This window comes from Drosophila navojoa, chromosome 2, assembly GCF_054131105.1.
Source record: "Drosophila navojoa isolate 15081-1374.11 chromosome 2, UAZ_NAV_1.0, whole genome shotgun sequence".
Classification (NCBI taxonomy): domain Eukaryota; kingdom Metazoa; phylum Arthropoda; class Insecta; order Diptera; family Drosophilidae; genus Drosophila; species Drosophila navojoa.
In genome coordinates this window covers 6,006,781-6,024,459 of record NC_142890.1, presented here as the reverse complement: position 1 = coordinate 6,024,459, position 17,679 = coordinate 6,006,781, and the positions used below count along the sequence as shown (strand labels likewise).

Here is a 17,679-nt window from a genome sequence, read left to right as displayed (position 1 = left end):
CTATAAGTAGCTTGTAATTCGATATATACGGGCATAACGCTAAATTATATACAAGGTTTATTCAATTATCCAGTTCGTATTGTTAAATAGGGCATTTTACATATATATGGCTTAACTATGAATGCACAAAACAAATTTCGTTTAGCTGGCTTCTGTTTGTGGGCATTCAAAAGGCAATTCGTTTACATAAATTGAATGAAATGAATTTAGCGCGTATTTTCAACAAATATTTTGACCCCCACTGGAGGTCAAAACTTCTGGAAATACAAAAGTCTTTAATATAGCTTACGATTAACGATTAAATAAGCAAAGTTAATTCACTGAATGTTAAATAAAGTTTTAGTTAAAGCAAAACTGATTTCCGAGTTTCCTTTCTAGTTTAACAGCGGTTGGCCTTGTAATACCCCAACATCGGCTACTCAGTGTATGTGAGTTATGCAGTACTATATAAATATGTGTAGTACTATACTTGAAATAATATGTTTGATATCTGTTAGCTTACGTCAAAAATTAAGATCTTCTGGCTAATATCTTTTGATTATTTTACAACTTAACATCTTTTGCTTAACATATGTATGTTACTCACACAAGAACTCAACAACTGTTAGGATTGTAGCAGTATTACAAGTCTGCGCTTAACATCATGTAATTACATTTAACAACTTAACAAAAGAATTACAATTGCTTTCGTAATACCCACAACTATGATATTGCACTAAAAAAAACGTTGTTACGTTTCTGTTCTGCACAAGATCAGCCAACTAAACAGGATTTGTTTTTGTTTTTAAGGGGGGTTGCTTATCTGTGTGAGCTTTTGTTGAGCGACTGCGTTTTGGGACAACTCAAGCACCGAACCTCAAACACTCCTCTCGCTGTTTTGCGCTGCCTTTCTTGTTGTTAATTTAGTTGTAATTTTAAGTTCTAAACGTATATTTATTTTGGTTTCTTTTTATTTCGTTTTTGTTTTTACTTTCTTTAAAGCACTCAAACACAACGCACACAAATGCAAAAAAAACGTATATGTTTTGTCGCTTCACTCGAGCAATTAGTGTGTTTTGTTTTTGTGTGCACATATACTCTATATTTTTATTATATTATATTCATATTTAAATATAGACATATATATATATTTATATATACATATATGTTTATATACACATATATAAATATATATACATGAATTTTTATATATATTATTTGATTTTAGTGTTTTTTGTTTTCGTTTTTCTTTTTTTTTAATTTAGTAAAGTAAGATTTTATAATTTCTTGTTTACTTTTTAGTTTTAGGTTTTTGTTTAAAATAAATGTTTATGCTAAAATTTACTTTTCGCTTGTTCTTACATGATTGCTTACAAGCAAAATGCCCCCCATCATGTCAGAGCGCCCCGAACTCTGACAAAGTTATTTAATTGTTCCTTGTTCTTGTTCGATCTTACATCGTACCGCTCTCTACCTCTTTCTCTCTCTCTCTCACTCGCTCCCTCTGTCACTCTGTGTGTGTGTGTGTGCCCTACGATTGTTGCTGCAGCCCTCTTGTTGTTGTGTTGTTGCTTCGCCCACTTGTCAACCCTTACATCCGTTGAGGAGTGAGTATACGTGTTTGTTGTGTGTGTGTGTGTATATATATGAGAAGTAGGTGTGTTTATACTATTTTATAATTGATGCCGCCTGATGACTGATGCCCAATAACTATGCAAGGCGCGCGCGCTTTTGTGCTTGGGGCCCATCCGAGTCCTCTTCCTCCTCATAATCATCCTCACCAGAATCGCTTTCATAGTCCACCAGCCCCTGTGCAGATAAAAATAACATTGTTACCATTCAGATTGTTCGGCTAACCTTGTTGCTTCAGTTACCTTTTTGGTGGCCTTATCGGCGTCATTGCCCGTTGTCGGTTCCGCGCTAAGCGCCGGCTTCTCCTCATTCAACTTAAGCACTGCATCGCTGGCATCTGTGGCAGGTGTCTGGGTCTGCGGCTCGCTGTTGTCCTCGCTGGCCACAGGAGTAGCTAGACTGGGCGTGCTGACTGCTGCCGTTACCGAGGCAGCCATGGCTGTTGCAATCGTCGATAAAAATTGAGACGCTGCCACAGCGACCACTGTTGCCGAATCGCACAGCGCCGTGGCTGCCGAAGATGTTGGCGACGCAGACGATGTGGACGTTTCCATTGGTGACGTGGATGATGCTGATACCGCCGTCGGCGACGATGTCGGGGAACCATTTGATACGGCAGACTGCGCAAGCTCCGAATTCTGCGGCACTACCGCGTTCAACTGTTGCTGCAGCTCCGCAATCTCGGATTGAGGCTGTTGGGGCTGCTGCTCTTGTTGTTGCTGCTGCTGCTGCTGCTGCTGTTGTTGTTGCTGTTGTTCTTGTTGCTGGCTTTCCAGTTGCGCCACAGCGGCTGCATTCGATGTGGAAGCGACGGCAGCTGCAGCGGCTGCTGCCACAAGTGTGCTATTCAACGACAACGTTGGCTGTTGCTGGAATGAGTGCTGCTGTTGTAGTTGCTGTTGTTGAAGTTGCTGCTGCTGCTGTTGTTGCTGCAGCTGTTGCTGTTGCTGCTGTTGTTGCAGTGCAATGTTGGCAGCGGCGGCTAACTGTACTGCAGCCTGAGCCTGCTCATCAACAGAGCTCGTCGCCTCAGGGCTACTGCCGCCACTTGCCGTCGGCACTGATACTGAGGTGGCAGTTGCAATCGCTGTGGAATTAAGATTGCCCAATAAGCCGACGCCATGCGGCGACGTGCTATGCGGCGGCGATGATTTTTGCTGTGGCGATTGATTTTGTGTTTGCTGGGTGCCATTTTTTTCGCTGACAGCTGCATAACATAAAATTGTTAAATGAATGGGTCACAATTCTCAAGTTATCTCGCTAATTTACTTACATTTCATCACATTGTTGTAAGTGTCGATTTCCTCGGAAAAGTCATCATCATCGTTGAACCACAGCTCCTCCTCCTCCTCCATTTGACGCTGATCACGACGGAAACGACTGCTGCTACGTATCATTGGCAGAGTTCTAATCAAAATAATGCCAAAGTTGGAACAACAATGCCTATGTATTGTAAAATTTATTATTTACCCATCGGTGCGATTTTCCAACTTATCGCGGTCTTTCAGCCTATCCTGGTACTGATCATAACGATTCTTTAGGTATTTAAATGTTTGCACATATTCGATTTCATCAAATATCTTGCTAAAGTTCTCCACGAAGTATACGCACAGCGTGCGAATATCTTCAAGTTTTATAAACTCAAATAATTCCAGTATGGCCGATTCGAGCAGATTATAGCGACCATTGTTACGAATAAAAGCATCCACCACAGGCGCGAATAGATTGCACTTGACAATGTGTCTAAAATCGAACGAAGTTATAATTAAAATTATATGATAATTATTCGTTTAAACTCCTCGTCAGTTATATTCACCTGTTGTAGAACTCATCTTTGAGTGCAATTATCTTGCGCAGCAGCCGCAAGGCCCCAAGTACAAGGAACGTATGTGTGCTCTTCATCAGCACTAGAATTCGTTTGAGGAGATCTTTTTGCAACAAGAAATTCTTAATATGATAGCTATGATGTTCCACGCAAAATGACAAAATGTCCAGCACAATGCCCAAGAGCTGGGCAGTCAGATAATCCTCGTTCAGTGGACGATCGCCCATTGTATTAAGCATTAGAGGCGCTGTGTTCAATATATAAAAATAATTAGAAACTTGGACTTATCCTCAATAGTTTGTTGAACATTTACCAACTAGCGTTTGGACGCTGTACTTGTAGAAAAAGTTCAGGAAATCTCCTTTCTCAGTCAACATATTTTCCGGCTCAAGCAATATCTTAATAATGCCCATCAACTGCACGGCTATGCCCAATTCCGGCTCAGAATCATTTAGCATCTGTTCAATGGCAATGTTGAGCAACATAGGCTCCTGTAAAATACCAATATAACAAAACTAAGCTAACTTTACTTATAGATTTTAAAACTAATTTCACTTACGCCCTCCGGTCGATTGGCCTGATTCAAAGTGTAATTGCGCACCACCAACGGCGAGAATTCAACAATGGCCGTAAGTATATCGATGGAAGCCGACTTGGTTTTTGTATCGTTCATGACCAAAGTCAGCTCAAGAGCCTGCAATATTCCCAGACAGGTGAGTGTCTTGTAGAACGAGTCCTTGCCCTGTGGCTGCAAATTTTGTGCGAAATTGCAGAACTCTTTCAGAAACAGAACTATATCACGTCGCTTGGCATCGGTAGTTTCTTGATCCGTGAGCAGTGTGAATAGATCTAGCAGGAAACGTTCATCTTCCTGTATGAGCGTAACAATCTCAACCTTGTTGAAGAATATAAAGCTTGATAACGTGTTCAGCATATTATCCTCGACAAAGACTGATGGCGTAGGCAGTATGATATCCTGAATATACTGCACGCGAAACGTCTGATGAATTTTTGCTAATAGATCCATATTCTTGATCGGCACGGCTTCGCGAAATTTAGCCAATTGCTTCAGATACTGGCGATGCTTTTTGGGCTGTGCATGAGACGGATCATACTCCAGGCAGCCGACCACATCGAAAATTGTATCTTCCGCAAACATTATCTCGAAAAGAGCATTTTTGTTTAACAAGAAAATGTTCTTGAATATTTCAAACAGATGATGCAGCCCCTCAGTATTCTCGAGATCCTCGCAAGTGCGAAACAGATTCAAAAGCTTCTTAATGTAGTTCTCCGATTCCAGGGCCATGGACAATTTCTCCTTTCGCAGCGGCGTAGAAAGGCAACTTTGTATTGTCTCGGATATGTCCTCGAGTCGCGACAGCTCACACGGCGGCAACTCGATTGGTGGTGCTGTGTCTGACATATCCTCAAAACGCTCATCCTCTGACTCTTCAACAATGTCCTGCGTTATTTCAACGGATGGATCTTTGCCCTGCACCTGTATACAACATTAACATAATTCGAATGTAGGTCATCCAAATATAAATAGAAATTGAGGAATTATTAAATACCTGACATATCTTCTCCCATATCTCATCACAACCAGCCTTCTCCTGAAAGCTCAGCGCCAGATCGAAGTTATCGCCCTCTGACCAGACAATAAGCGTATCCTGTTGCTTCTGGTAAGCCGTATCCGGCTGTATCTTACTCTCCAACAATAAGGAACCATCTGATTCAGCACGCACTAGCAGCGATGTGCCCTTGAGACGCTCCACATATGTCGAGGAGACGTGTCCAGTACCACGGTCATCCCATTGCCGTTCAGCATTCAGTGCATAGAGCTTAACACGTCGGCGGGTGTCAGTCGTCATGGTTTGGCTTCAGAGGTATTTGTGCTTTCCGCTCTTTTGCTGTTGTTGCTTTTATAGTTGCTTCACAAAAATTACGCTTTACTTTCAGCTGTGCCTTTAATCGTTTTTGGCTTGTAGCCTCGCCTGGGATAGTCAACTAGACTACTTACAATGAAATTAGGATTTTGAATTTTGAATTCAAAGTTCGACTTGCATATCCATGTTATATTGTTATGCTGTGATCTGTGAGGCGTGCAAGGCAAAACTGAAAAGAAAATTTTAGAACAGAGAGAAACAATGATTAGTGCTATAGGAAACACAATTTTAATTTGAAACAGAAACAGAAAGTTCTGTTAGAAATTTTTAAATGTCATTTACGTTATTTAAACTGAATATATCGATATACATATTTCGCAATGTATATTGATACACATTTTTATTTACTATCAATCGATTCGAGTGTAGTTGAAATTTCACAACACTAAATGAGTAATCCCATACATATGTATGTATACTTTTTGTACTCAAGCAATCCCAATTACGATAACAACAAATGCGTATCAAAACAGAAGATGCGAAAACAGACAGCATGAATGAAATTGTGAAAGCTTCGTTTTATGTTGATGCATGTGCACTGTATGTGTGAGTGAGCGTACAAACACTTGCATATGTGTTTGCGTATGTATTTGTAGAGAAATACAAACTATTCGCAAAACGAAATGCCAAAACTATTTTTGCCCATTCTGTTTACAAACAGAAAAAAAAAACGATGCCAATTGAGAGTATTCGAATAGAAGATACCGTATACTGAGGTTTTTAAGGGCTGCAGAGAGTGCGAGAGAGTGAAGAATTAACATGAAAATGTAAAGAACAAAGAAAGCAATAACTTTGCAATTTATTAAAATTAAATTATCCTTTCCAGGTAATATGAACATCATCATGCCCTTTACCCATATTATGCGACTATTTAGTGTTCAATTCACGTTTTCCAAATCTCTCCACAACATGCTGCCGTTTGTTATTGTGCGTTTCTGTCTTTTCTGAAGTCTCCACATTGCAAACTATTATCGCGCTTTCGCCAAAGCGACCCACAACAGCAACGACGAGCACAAACACGCGCGCGACAAAAACAAACACAAAATGAGTGGTCAGAACGAGAGAGAGCACAAGAGAGGAAAATAAGCAACACACGCACACAGAGAGGGAGAGAGAGAGTGCCAGCAGTACATTTCACTTGGCTATGTGTGTAGCAAGTGGGTGGCGGCCGGCTAGCGGGGTAAATTCGCGGCGACAAGATTAGATTATCAAACACACACACACACACACAAAGAAACGCTGTTGCTATAAAGTACAACGTACGACGTACGCACAAGGCAACAAAAATCAATGAGCAAGTGTATAAAAAAATGTGTGTAAACAGAATAGATATTTAGCTCATAGCAATCAAAGAGGCAAGGTCTACGTCATCGTCAGAGAAAACTGAGGAAATCCACCTTTGTCTAACAAAAACGTTTAAATGTAATATATAACCGTACATACACATATGTATATGCATATACACACATACACAGATTAATAATTAATAATAATAACAATGTTAATACATATAGGTATATTATATAAATTAACTTGAATATTTCGACATTTGCATTATGGCGCCCCTCACCTCGTGCGCTGCTTTGATAAGGCGCACTCTAATCTACGTTTATATTTCGCCTCACGCGAACGTGTATCAAAACAAAAGCACCAATTAGCAAGCAAACACTAATACAAAATGGGCATTTACGCAACCAACGCAATTGCTTTCGAACTCATTGAATAAGTTCACAAATACGCACACTACAAAATATTCACATACACACACACACACATATGTAATTAGGTTCATTGTCTCCGCAAGCTGTGTGGGCGGGCGACCAATTCGTCTAGGATCAGCATGCAAATTGGTCAACGGTAATAATTGCCACATGCTTCATCGCAAAAAAAATAAATAAAAAGCACGAAAAGAAGAAAAATAACTACACAAAAAACTCATTTGTCTCCCAGCAACAAAGTTCAAGTTAAAGTTAAGCCCAGCTGCTGAGAGCGCTTATTGAAATGGGAGCGGGAGAGCGTCAATGGCAATAAAAAAAAACCAAATGAAAAATATTGACGCTGCCTGCAAGTGGCATAAAAAATAGGGGCGAGGCTGGGGGCGTAAGCCATGCCTGTGTGTATGTGTGTGTGCGCGCGAGTGTGATGCGTGCGCGCAAACGAAACGGAAAAAAGTACATAAGCCAAAAAGAAGCAGGACAATGCCAATACGCATCAGTATGTGTGTACATTGTGTCTGTATGTGTGTGTGATGGATCTCACACAATGAATGGCCCGCTAAAGCTGGTAGAAAACGAACGCGTCGTATCTCGTCCGATGTATGCAGAATACGCGCGCATATGTATGTGTGTATGGCTGTGCTTTGCATTCCTGTTTTGGGGTGGGCAAAAAAATACCAGGAACTGCAATGTAAATACATATGTACATCTTCTTTGCAGGCATGTCCCGTGTTTGGTAACTCGACGAAAATTTGCGGAACAATTTTTGGCTTTTGACATTCGATTTTTTATACGTTCGAAATACAAACACCGATACTAACGCATACACACAAACACACATATCAGCCTTCCAGTGAATACATCGTTTTTTGGTCCGTTTCTTTTCCTTTCATTCACTAAATTATTGCGAATGACACACGCAAAACAGAATTGCAAAAAATTGCAGCGTATATCTGGCAAAGAGTATGGCTAAAGAAAAATGCCGTCTACGCTCGCACTTTTTCACACACTCGCACACACACACTCACGGAAACACAACGTCTCGGTCAAATTGAATGACGCATGCATTATTTGAAAAGATTGTGTTTTGATTTTGCGATAGGCCCGATATTATTTGTCAAATATTGCATAGCGGTAAACGTTTTAAGATTTAATTAAACGCACACAAGATATATAAAAACAACGGGTACACACCACAAAACTACACAGGGCCGTCACGTACACACACTAAAACAGAGAAATACGGCAAGCGCAAAATCCACCACATGTAAAGCGGCAATCTTCGAATTCAACACACTACAAAATAGAAGAACCATAAACTCAACACGGTGAACGTTTTGTTGCATAAAGTACAAGTTGTATCCATAAATGAAAACAATTAACACCCAAATGTGCAATGTTGATGAAGACGCACCGCATACTCAAGCTCGATCGACTGCTTCATGTTTTACGATTGCGTTAAATATTCGTATTAAGATGAACTTCAGAATCAAGTATAGTTACACACGAAAAATACACATGCACACCTAAACGCACATACACACGCAAACACTCACACACACACAAGCTCAGTCACAGAAGCCGCAAGAGGGCAACTGCGGTGGAAGCGAAAGCGCGAGGGGTAATATTCAATCTTGACCAAAAAATGTATGCACTCACGTTGCAATTCCTTGTTTACGCTACTGGCAGCACCTATTATCAATCGTTCAAAGTATATACAATTTGCGTTTGCGCATATTTACTGTTTTCAACACCTTATTTATTAAACATTTGCAATTCAACTCTTAATTTAAACTTTTTCGCGGAACGGACGCTGTTCCAACCGAGACGACGACGATTTTGTGCTGTGTCGACGCCATATTGTATTTTCTATACATCGATACCGCAATCGATATGCATTTATCTATCGATGCACAAATGTAAACAAAAGTATGACCGTTCCGCTCAACAGTGCTGCACAATAATAGTAGTTAGTGCTGCAAAGTGGTGTTTGAAATTTTTTTTATTTATTTATTGCACTCGGCATATTTTCAATGGAGCCGACTCGGCATAGATATTTTAGTATCGCAGCGAAATATAATGGTAACTCAGTGGAGGACTTAGAGCTTACCATTCAGAAATATGGGACCGATGTAGTTCGCATACAGTTATTAAACCGTATACATGGTCAACAATGTGCAATTCAATTTAAGCGATTATTTGTACTATTAGGCTTGGCGATTGTATATTTCGCCCTTGCTCTGACAGTGAGCCAAGGGCCTGCCAGATTAGGGCAGGCTCACATTCTATACCCCACCTTACTATGGCTAGCCATGTCCGTTTTAATATTGCGCTCCGCTCTCCAGTTGGTACACTCTGAGAAGCTCTTCTACAGCTGGGACATGGCTCTGCAAACGGAAACAGTTCGAACTTTTGGACGTAAATCGGTGCTCTGCGTGCAACGCGGACATCTGCATGACATGGTTCTCAACGAGGTCATAGAGGATGTAGGTTCGGCTAACGTTTAAGTAACAAGGCATAATTATTTAAAATCATTTTATTTTACTTACAGTTAGACATAAAATATGTTCTCATATTGCGTACAAAAGGCAGCATATTTAAAGAGCGCCCCATAATACCCCTATTCAATGTGAGTTTTTTTGCGAGGTTTTGTTCCTTAATGTATGTTAACTTATTTACATAAATTTAAAGAGTCTTTCGCCGTCCTTCGAGTGCCTGCAGCATATTCAACACATTTTACATGGCTATTGGCTCAATAACAATAAGAATAAATCGGATCAGTCTTGCAAAAAAGATCTACCCTCTTCGGCGGCATCGTACAGCTCCATCAGTTTATCCAACTATAATTAAAACATATTCCCTAATTTAATTTCACCAAAGACTCAATATATGTATGTATGTAGTTACTTGTAGCATGGGTATGTATTCTTCAGGTTCCTTTTGCTGTGGCGGCAATTTGGGAATATTTAATTGAACGTCAACTCGTTTGAAATCACCGCGTATCTGCAAAAAATAAATAACATACATATATATGTACATAACACAGGTTTTATTCCTTTACCAAATTGTTGAGGTCCGTTGTATAGGCATGTTTTGCCATTTTTGAATAGAATTCCAAATAGACTGATTTGCTAAAAATTAAATCGTCTTGTGCCTTGCGCAGAGCTTGCACCTGTTGTAGCGTTAATTCTATATAAACATTTTGAATTACTAGATTTTATTTTATGTATTTTCTATTACGCTTCACTTACTTTCCATGTCGGTTTGTTTTTCCTTGGCGTCCCTTTTTTCGAATATATGCCAGTGCTATATATCGATAAGTTTTTTGTGCTGGCTGACAGCACTGAATCGTCAGCTGATGTCATATGCCCAGCAAAATAAACAAAACTTTATACATATATTTGTTAACATTCACGTGTAACATTGACTTGTATTTAGGCAGGCAAATTATCAAAGTTGTTTTTATTATTCCTTATAATGTTTTATACATAGTTCGATTTATTTTATTTTTTTTTTTTACAAAATTAACTTCTTTGGTTTTTGGGTTTTAAATGTTTGATAGTGCTGTGAATCGGTCCGTTTTTAAGCAGTCAGCTGACGTCATTTGCCCACATAATAATAAACAACTGCCGTTTGTTTATGTGCAAACTTAACGTTTCGTTAATGGTTCTTTAAAGTATTGTAACGTTGGCAGAGCTGTGACCTTTTGAAACGAGCGTATACACCTGAAACTAAAATGCAAAGAAGCTGTATTAGAAGTTAGCTTTATTTCACGATAAAACAATAATATTTGTGAGTCAAAATATTCATAAGCTAAAAATACGCACTCATATGGGTGTGTCCGCGGACAGCACATGGTCAAAGCATTTGCCTAATGTGTATGAATTAATCTGTTTCAGTTTCCCCCATTTGGCCACCTTCTATACTACCATGAACCGTTCGGAATCTATACCCATACGGCGTGATCGCTCCTTTGACAGCGTTCTCAATCGTTTGCTGCGGATGCGCTCACAAAATCATGAGAGCTTTCGGGCTGCTATGTATAATTTTCTAATAGCAGCAGGTGTAGCTGCTTTTGTGGCTGTCTGCATCATCCTGGGCCCCTTTGTACGGCCTCTGCTCTGGGCCTTTCTCATGGGCGCCGTCTTGTTTCCATTCAAACGCAGGCTGGCCGAATTGCTCAACAATTGGTTTCAGCGCTTAGAGGAGCGAGATTCAAATATGCTCGTCTCAATTTGTCTGGCGCCCCTTGAGGCCACCGAGCATTGCGGTCGCTTGCTAATTAGTTGGCTCTGCCAGCATTGGCAGCTCCTTTCGTCCGGCTGCGGTGTCGCTGTCTGTGTTAAGCTGCTCGTTTTGTATGCACCCAGTGGATTCCTGATGACCCTATGGCGGTGGATAACCTTCTCGCACAGCTTGTTTGTCACTATCATTGGCTTCCTCAATGCTTATGTGGTAGGTGATTTAATCAATGCATGGCTTTTAATTTTTCCTTCATTTCCATCCCCACACTACACTTGCAGCTCATAGTTTTGATTGTCATATACCTGTCCTCCGTACACTTCTTCTGGAAACCGGAGAACAAAGCGCACTTCGTAGTTGCCGGGCAGTCCATGTGGATAGCGATTGCCAGCTATTTGTGTAGCTTTCTGGGCGCCCTTCAGGTGCCGGCTCTGTTGCTAGTGATGAGCTACGTAATTGCGTCCACAGCGTATCATCTGCAGACGACTCATGATCATGACTCCAGCTCCTTTTTGGATCGCCTGCAAAAGCTGTTTGATCGAAACGATTTCGAGAAATCCCTGAGTATTTGCTGTAAAGGTGCTGGCGAGCCGTCGCTGCAATCTGATGTAGAAGATATCTCATTGAGCGAGACCGTAGACTCCGAGGACACATTCGACGCGAAGCCAGCGGAAGAGACTGAAGGACATCAAAGCGATACATATTTTAAGTTTTTGTTCTATGCCTGCCTTGGCACCTTCTTGTATCGCAATATTTGGATGTTCATCCTGGCTGCGGTGCCGGTGTTTCTTCATCTACTGCATACTGCCGGCAGCTATACGGGAATAACTCAGTTTGTGTGCAACAAGATCAATGATGCCTATCACGGCGTGCGGGTAAGTTCTTCCATCATATATTTATATATGAATATATTTACCTATTTTAACTATATTTCACATTTCAGAGCTGGGCCTTGGATCATCATTCAGCTGTGTTGCCTTTATGTTTGCCTGGCGTTTTGGAGCTTAACTACAAGATCAATAGCATTGTCCGGGATTCATTGAAATCATCTGTGGAGTCTGTTACATCCATTCTAATGATCATACTCATGTTGCTCATAATCATATTTCTGAGTGTTTTCTTTTGCGTCAACATCTATTCAGAGACAATTGAGGTCGCATATCTGGGCAAAGATCTAATTAACAAGACAATCACCGATCGTCCTGAGCTAATTGATATTTTGCCAGCCAATATACAAGCGTCCATTGATGATGCGCTTGACAATGCGCATCATTATGGGCGCCGTAAGATTGAGACCTACATTGATGATTGGTTGGCCGATGCGGACAAGGTGCATGCCACCAAGTTGAAAGAGCAAATCCTCGATGTCTGGGATAGACTCATACAGTATTGGATTGATTTCAACAAGGCGGGCACCTCGTATGGACCGCGCGTTCCAACCGACGCCCTAAAGAGCACCTTTGGCGAGATTGTTGATAATCCAGGTAACTATCACCGAAGCGGTTTTGGTTCTTTTCTGTTATTTGTTATCATTTGTCCAACGTTTATGTTTTGAGTTTTTGATTTTAGCTCAGCGCTAACTATTTTTTACAAAGCTCCACAAAGAGCTGCGTTTGGCCCTAACCTCCATCCTGTATTATTTTTTCGTATGCGTGAAAACAAATAACTCATTACATGTTGCATTTGCTAACCCATGGTATTTTACTTTAACCAAGGACATTTTAAAGAGCTAGTTTTAGTGGCAAAACAGGGCATCATTGGCTGGGCACAAAGCAACACCCAAACGATATTGGAGGTCGCCGAATCCCTATGGCATATCATACGCACCAATCTCTCGATGATAATGGGCGTTACGGGTGAGATATTGTCGCTGCTGCTGTCGGGCGGACAGGCGTGTATTGAATTCATATTGGATATGGTGAGCATTACCTTCTCATATAGACATAGATCTTGCCTAACAACATTGATTCTCTTCCAGATTGTCTTCTTCACTGCCTTGTTCTATCTGCTATCCAGCAGCCAGGAGAAATATGCGCCCATGCAGATAACCAAATACATGGGATATTCAGCCTCGGGCATCAAGGTCGCCGATGCATTGGAAAATTCCATAACGGTTGTGCTTGTGTCCATGTTCAAGTGCTCCACCTTTACGGGTCTGTTCACGTGGCTGGTGCATACGGTGTTTGGTGCACGCATAGTCTTCCTGCCCTCCGCTTTGGCTGCGTTGCTGGCGGCGGCTCCATTTTTAGGCAGCTATTGGTGTGCTGTGCCCGCCTTTTTGGAGCTTTGGCTGGCACAGGATCGTTTCTATGCGGGCCTCATACTGTTCCTATTACAATTCTTTGTACCCTCGTCCTTCGAGACTGCCATCTATGCGGATCTTAAGGGGTATGTGAAGTTGCTTCTCAGAAAGTTCAGAAATCATAACTCAATCTTTATAGTGGAGGTCATCCCTACCTCAATGGCCTGGCCATAGCGGGCGGTATGTACTGGATTGGCTGGCAGGGTGCCATATTTGGGCCACTCATGCTCTGCTTCTTCATTGGCCTCTTCGAAGTGGCCACGCTAGCCATGCGCACGAGTCAGGAGCCCAGGTATGTTCGGAGCAAGCTAAAAGAAGCTCTCTTTCTTTTTGTATGCAAGTTAAGTTATTTTATTTATGTCGACAACTTTGCGGCTGAAGAATATAAGTAAGTTTTTATTTTCCTTTGTTAAATGTGAATTTGTTGCTATTGCTGAATGTTTATACATCAATTTTGGAACCTTATTTAATCAATTTAAATTTACAGACGCAGCTCGGATGAGGAGACGCGCACTACGTAAGTCCGTGGCAAGGCTTCCTTGGATGTTACTCGAAATGCAAAACTAACAATCAACTATGGCTAAGCTTCTAAGCCTCTCTGACCAACTGACTAATCTATTCAAATTTCGCGATTTTAGTTGTTTTCCCTTTTGCGTTTTGCTTTTACTTACACTTAATTTTTGTACTAAATTTTTAAGTATACAAATATTTGAGTCCGTCTCTTAAAAGCTGTGTATGCAAAGCAAACGAATTTTACTAATGTGTTTAGATTGAAGTTTATATACCCTTGCCCTAGGTAGACATTTGTTGTGACATAGGCGACTAGTGTATACCCTATAATCTCTCAGATATGTCTTGTGACATAGGTAAATACGTATACTTTATGAAATGCATTTCCTTAATATCTTAGCATCATCCTTAATCTCTTTAATGTGTAGCCAAACTAAGTTTTGAAATTAATATAATATTTATTAAACAATTTCAAGGGTATATAAGCTTTTTAGTTTTAAGCAAACAGTTATGTACATCAATAACATTACCTCTACGTTTCTTTTGTATATATAAAGAGAGAATTGTTTAAAAGCTTGATTCCACAACCGTTAACCGGTTTCCTTTTGGAAATACGTAATAATTATTTTGTGCTCGCTACGAATGTGATTTCTTTAAGCTTATGTTAATTAATTTTGTTGCAAATAAATGAGTGTTACGTACTAAACAATACAGAAGAATACTGTGAAGACTCGCTGATGAGAACTGACTTGGTTAATTTTGTATAATTTAATCTTTTGATGTGCTATAAATAAATAAAAGAATGTTTATTATATGTAAAAAAATGTTCATTAAGCGGTTCTATTTAGCGAGCGTTCACTGTAGTGCAGCCTAGTTAAATATTCAGTTATATTTTCAGTCAACAACTTGATTCTTTCCACAATCGAAACGAGAATAAAGTCGAAAACGAAATCGAAAAAGAATGCAATCAAACTGTTGCCACAGTGCTGGATGCCACGCCCAGCGACAGTGAAAAGCACGTGGGAAAACCAGTTGTATTGAAAATTATAACGAGAATGTTGCAGCCATTGGACACGCCTAAAGGCAGTTGAGATTGCTTTTCTATTTTCTTTATTATTTGTAGTATAACATATAAAAAATGTCTGTATGTTTGTATTGAAATTAGTTGGTGAATTGATTCTTGAAAGTAAACTCCGGATGCTGTTCCACACTGCAAAAGAAATAGGGATATGTTAAGGGAGTTTATCAATGGGAGCCCGTATCTTCAGCTTACCCACGGAAGAAGGAGAAATCGCAGATGCGTATGTTCTTGTCCAGAGCACACAGCTTGGCCACCTCCTCGGCGCTCAGCTGGAAATCGAAGACATCCAAATTTTGCTTGAGACGCGCCTCATTTGTGCTCTTCGGTATGGCCACAACGCCCGTGTCGATGATCCAGCGGAGCAGCACCTGGGCCGGCGTCTTCTTGTGTGCCTCGGCGATCTGCTTAACCTCCGGTATGTCCATCAGATCGGGCAAGTCACGCTCTACGCCAGCGGCCGCATTGAACTTGGCAATGCCCTTGGAGCCGAGCGGGGAGTACGCCGTAATGGCAATATTCTCAGCCTTGCAGAAGTCGACCAGATCGCGCTGCTGCAGGTACACATGGTGCTCGATCTGATTGTTGGCTGGACGTATTTTGCAATTCTTTAGCAGACGCGCCACTTGCTCCTTGCTAAAGTTGGAAACGCCAATGGATTTGGCCAGCCCACTTTCCACCAGTTTCTCCATCTCCGCCCAGACGGCAGCATGATCCGTGGACTTGTCCACCTTGATGCGGCCCTCATCATCAAACTGAAAGCTGCCGTCAGGATTAATGAACAGCGTAAAAGGTGTATGCACTAGATACATGTCCACGTAGTCCAGCTGCAGATCGGCCAGCGACTGCTTGATTGTGGGCTCCACCTCATGTGGACGATTGGCTGCATATACGAATAGTTAATGCTGCGCTGAGTTCCAAATGAATCGGTCTTACCAATGGGCGGCAATTTGGTTACAATGTACAGATCCTCGCGCTTCACTTTGCCCGCATCCAGCCAACGCTTGAGCACGCGGCCGATGGCCTTCTCGTTGCCATAGACCGGGGCGGTGTCTATGTGCCTGTAGCCCGCCGAGAGGGCGACATCGATTGCGGTCTCGATTTCCTCATCGGATGCCTAGGTGTGCGATGACGAGATTGCGGTTTATGACATATTTCAAGAATCACCTTTCACTTACAGACAGTATAATGGGCTTGGCGTTTAATTCATATGTTATTCACATAAATCTAATGTTATACTGATCCGTATCAGCAGTTGAGGCGCTATAGACTGATATTTATGTATGCTAGTGTACTATATCACTCCTATACATATGTGCTACAATCGTATAACAGTTTTTTAAAGGATTTAATACTACATATTTTTAGTATAACATATACAATATTGTCTTTATAGCAACAGTTCAAGTGTTTGTATACCAGTTTGATTCGGTTATATATACATAAAACCAAACTGTTATATGCATGTGAATGTTTCTAAAATTCTTTCAACTCAGTAGATTTTTCAATTTCTTTATAATAGATCACGATTGAGTGATCTTTCAACAGTGATAAGACATATAAAAAAGAATAAAAAAACAACTCTCCTAGACTTCATCACAAATATCATAAATCTTATATCTATACTATATCATATTGTAACTCTAAGAAAAGCTAGTGTACTTGTATTACACTTCCAATGATTGAAATGTAGTAACACATAAATGTTATACGTCTACATTCCCCCTCGCACATCATCATATAGCTTCAACGAACACATCTCGTTTTTTTTGTTTACTGTTTTTAGTACAGATAATAAAACTCATTGCATGTTCTTCTCTTTTATATTCAGAGAAAGTTGACCCGATGTAGGACAAGTACAAAGATTTGATTTGTTGACAGAAAACAAGAACCGGTCACTATGCATATACATAAAGACAGTTTAAGAAGCCAAAGTGACACTGTTGCAGTATAAATAATCAATACATAGATCATGTGTATATGCAAAGCTATAAGTTAATATGTATAGATACATGTACATAAGCTCAGCACTCTCAGATGAAATCAGTATTTAATAATTACTGCTTTTTAAATCGTTTATTAATTATTACCTGCCAGGTTCCAATGCCAATGACGGGCATTTTCTCACCATTGTTAAGTGTTAAGAACTTAGTGCAAGCCATTTTTAATGTAAATATTCTTTGAAATCCACTTGTTGAACGTTGATATTAAGAAGCGAGCACAAACGCCAACACAACCGACCGGATTGAACGTTCCAGAGGGAATAACTAAGCGGACTGCTTGGCCGGCAAATACCAAAGCTTAGAGAGAGCTTTTAAGCAGTGTACAGTGGGGCGCTTGATCATAAAATGTATGATTACATATGCCACGAATTCTTCCGGATGATTTTTTCTTCATTCAAATAAATGAACTCTTAAATGTAACAAATAGTATGTTTTTAAACTGTACAG

The 17,679-nt window shown here is 40.5% G+C and overlaps 5 protein-coding genes across 11 annotated transcripts; 2 read left to right on the top strand and 3 right to left on the bottom strand.

The window, feature by feature from the left end:
- Positions 1-17: 17 nt before the first annotated feature.
- Positions 18-8,951, bottom strand: flfl (serine/threonine-protein phosphatase 4 regulatory subunit 3 flfl). Its single transcript, XM_018113343.3, has 9 exons — positions 8,757-8,951; positions 5,008-5,551; positions 3,996-4,934; positions 3,750-3,927; positions 3,428-3,683; positions 3,082-3,354; positions 2,885-3,018; positions 1,854-2,818; positions 18-1,788 (listed from the first exon to the last, which is right to left on the bottom strand). The coding sequence occupies exons 2-9, from the start codon at positions 5,305-5,307 to the stop codon at positions 1,690-1,692; spliced, it is 3,144 nt and encodes a 1,047-aa protein (XP_017968832.1). The 5' UTR covers positions 5,308-5,551; positions 8,757-8,951; the 3' UTR covers positions 18-1,689.
- A 110-nt stretch (positions 8,952-9,061) lies between these two features.
- On the top strand, positions 9,062-9,943 carry PIG-H (Phosphatidylinositol glycan anchor biosynthesis class H). The gene is made up of 2 exons (XM_089265412.1): positions 9,062-9,587; positions 9,653-9,943. Exons 1-2 carry the CDS (start codon positions 9,131-9,133, stop codon positions 9,778-9,780), a joined length of 585 nt encoding a protein of 194 aa, XP_089121538.1. The 5' UTR covers positions 9,062-9,130; the 3' UTR covers positions 9,781-9,943.
- Positions 9,619-10,504, bottom strand: Kmn2 (kinetochore Mis12-Ndc80 network component 2). The gene is made up of 4 exons (XM_089265414.1): positions 10,349-10,504; positions 10,159-10,286; positions 10,005-10,100; positions 9,619-9,937 (listed from the first exon to the last, which is right to left on the bottom strand). Exons 1-4 carry the CDS (start codon positions 10,353-10,355, stop codon positions 9,875-9,877), a joined length of 294 nt encoding a protein of 97 aa, XP_089121540.1. The 5' UTR covers positions 10,356-10,504; the 3' UTR covers positions 9,619-9,874.
- Positions 10,505-10,629: 125 nt separating this feature from the next.
- On the top strand, positions 10,630-15,312 carry LOC108660276 (transmembrane protein 245). 7 transcript variants are annotated; one of them, XM_089265409.1, is made up of 9 exons: positions 10,630-10,889; positions 10,997-11,552; positions 11,621-12,214; positions 12,283-12,823; positions 13,055-13,257; positions 13,318-13,727; positions 13,781-13,933; positions 14,129-14,158; positions 15,050-15,312. In XM_089265409.1, exons 2-9 carry the CDS (start codon positions 11,028-11,030, stop codon positions 15,240-15,242), a joined length of 2,649 nt encoding a protein of 882 aa, XP_089121535.1. In that variant the 5' UTR covers positions 10,630-10,889; positions 10,997-11,027; the 3' UTR covers positions 15,243-15,312. The 7 variants fall into 7 exon arrangements, with proteins under 7 accessions (XP_089121535.1, XP_017969104.1, XP_089121534.1 ...); XM_018113615.3 differs by lacking the exon at positions 15,050-15,312 and having other exon boundaries at positions 13,079-13,257; positions 14,129-14,680; XM_089265408.1 differs by lacking the exon at positions 15,050-15,312 and having other exon boundaries at positions 13,079-13,257; positions 13,781-14,029; positions 14,129-14,680.
- LOC108659544 (aldo-keto reductase family 1 member B7) lies at positions 14,689-17,511 on the bottom strand. Its single transcript, XM_018112526.3, has 4 exons — positions 17,320-17,511; positions 16,166-16,346; positions 15,425-16,112; positions 14,689-15,361 (listed from the first exon to the last, which is right to left on the bottom strand). The coding sequence occupies exons 1-4, from the start codon at positions 17,389-17,391 to the stop codon at positions 15,313-15,315; spliced, it is 990 nt and encodes a 329-aa protein (XP_017968015.1). The 5' UTR covers positions 17,392-17,511; the 3' UTR covers positions 14,689-15,312.
- Between the last annotated feature and the right edge of the window lie 168 nt (positions 17,512-17,679).

Bases quoted from the DNA above. Each gene is read 5' to 3' on its own strand.
- LOC108659544 (XM_018112526.3), bottom strand. From the start codon at position 17,391: ATGGCTTGCACTAAGTTCTTAACACTTAACAATGGTGAGAAAATGCCC. The intron at 16,347-17,319 runs GTAATAATTAAT...TCGCACACCTAG, and splicing joins TTGGCATTGGAACCTGGCAG to GCATCCGATGAGGAAATCGA. The intron at 15,362-15,424 runs GTAAGCTGAAGA...TTTCTTTTGCAG, and splicing joins GATTTCTCCTTCTTCCGTGG to TGTGGAACAGCATCCGGAGT.
- PIG-H (XM_089265412.1), top strand. From the start codon at position 9,131: ATGGAGCCGACTCGGCATAGATATTTTAGTATCGCAGCGAAATATAAT. The intron at 9,588-9,652 runs GTTCGGCTAACG...ACTTACAGTTAG, and splicing joins CGAGGTCATAGAGGATGTAG to ACATAAAATATGTTCTCATA.
- Kmn2 (XM_089265414.1), bottom strand. The intron at 10,101-10,158 runs GTAAAGGAATAA...TATTTTTTGCAG, and splicing joins CAACGGACCTCAACAATTTG to ATACGCGGTGATTTCAAACG. The intron at 9,938-10,004 runs GTAACTACATAC...TTTTAATTATAG, and splicing joins AATACATACCCATGCTACAA to TTGGATAAACTGATGGAGCT.
- LOC108660276 (XM_089265409.1), top strand. From the start codon at position 11,028: ATGAACCGTTCGGAATCTATACCCATACGGCGTGATCGCTCCTTTGAC. The intron at 12,824-13,054 runs GTAACTATCACC...ACTTTAACCAAG, and splicing joins CGAGATTGTTGATAATCCAG to GACATTTTAAAGAGCTAGTT. The intron at 13,934-14,128 runs GTATGTTCGGAG...TTAAATTTACAG, and splicing joins CGCACGAGTCAGGAGCCCAG to ACGCAGCTCGGATGAGGAGA.
- flfl (XM_018113343.3), bottom strand. From the start codon at position 5,307: ATGACGACTGACACCCGCCGACGTGTTAAGCTCTATGCACTGAATGCT. The intron at 3,355-3,427 runs GTGAATATAACT...GTTCGATTTTAG, and splicing joins AAAGATGAGTTCTACAACAG to ACACATTGTCAAGTGCAATC. The intron at 1,789-1,853 runs GTAACTGAAGCA...TTATCTGCACAG, and splicing joins CCGATAAGGCCACCAAAAAG to GGGCTGGTGGACTATGAAAG.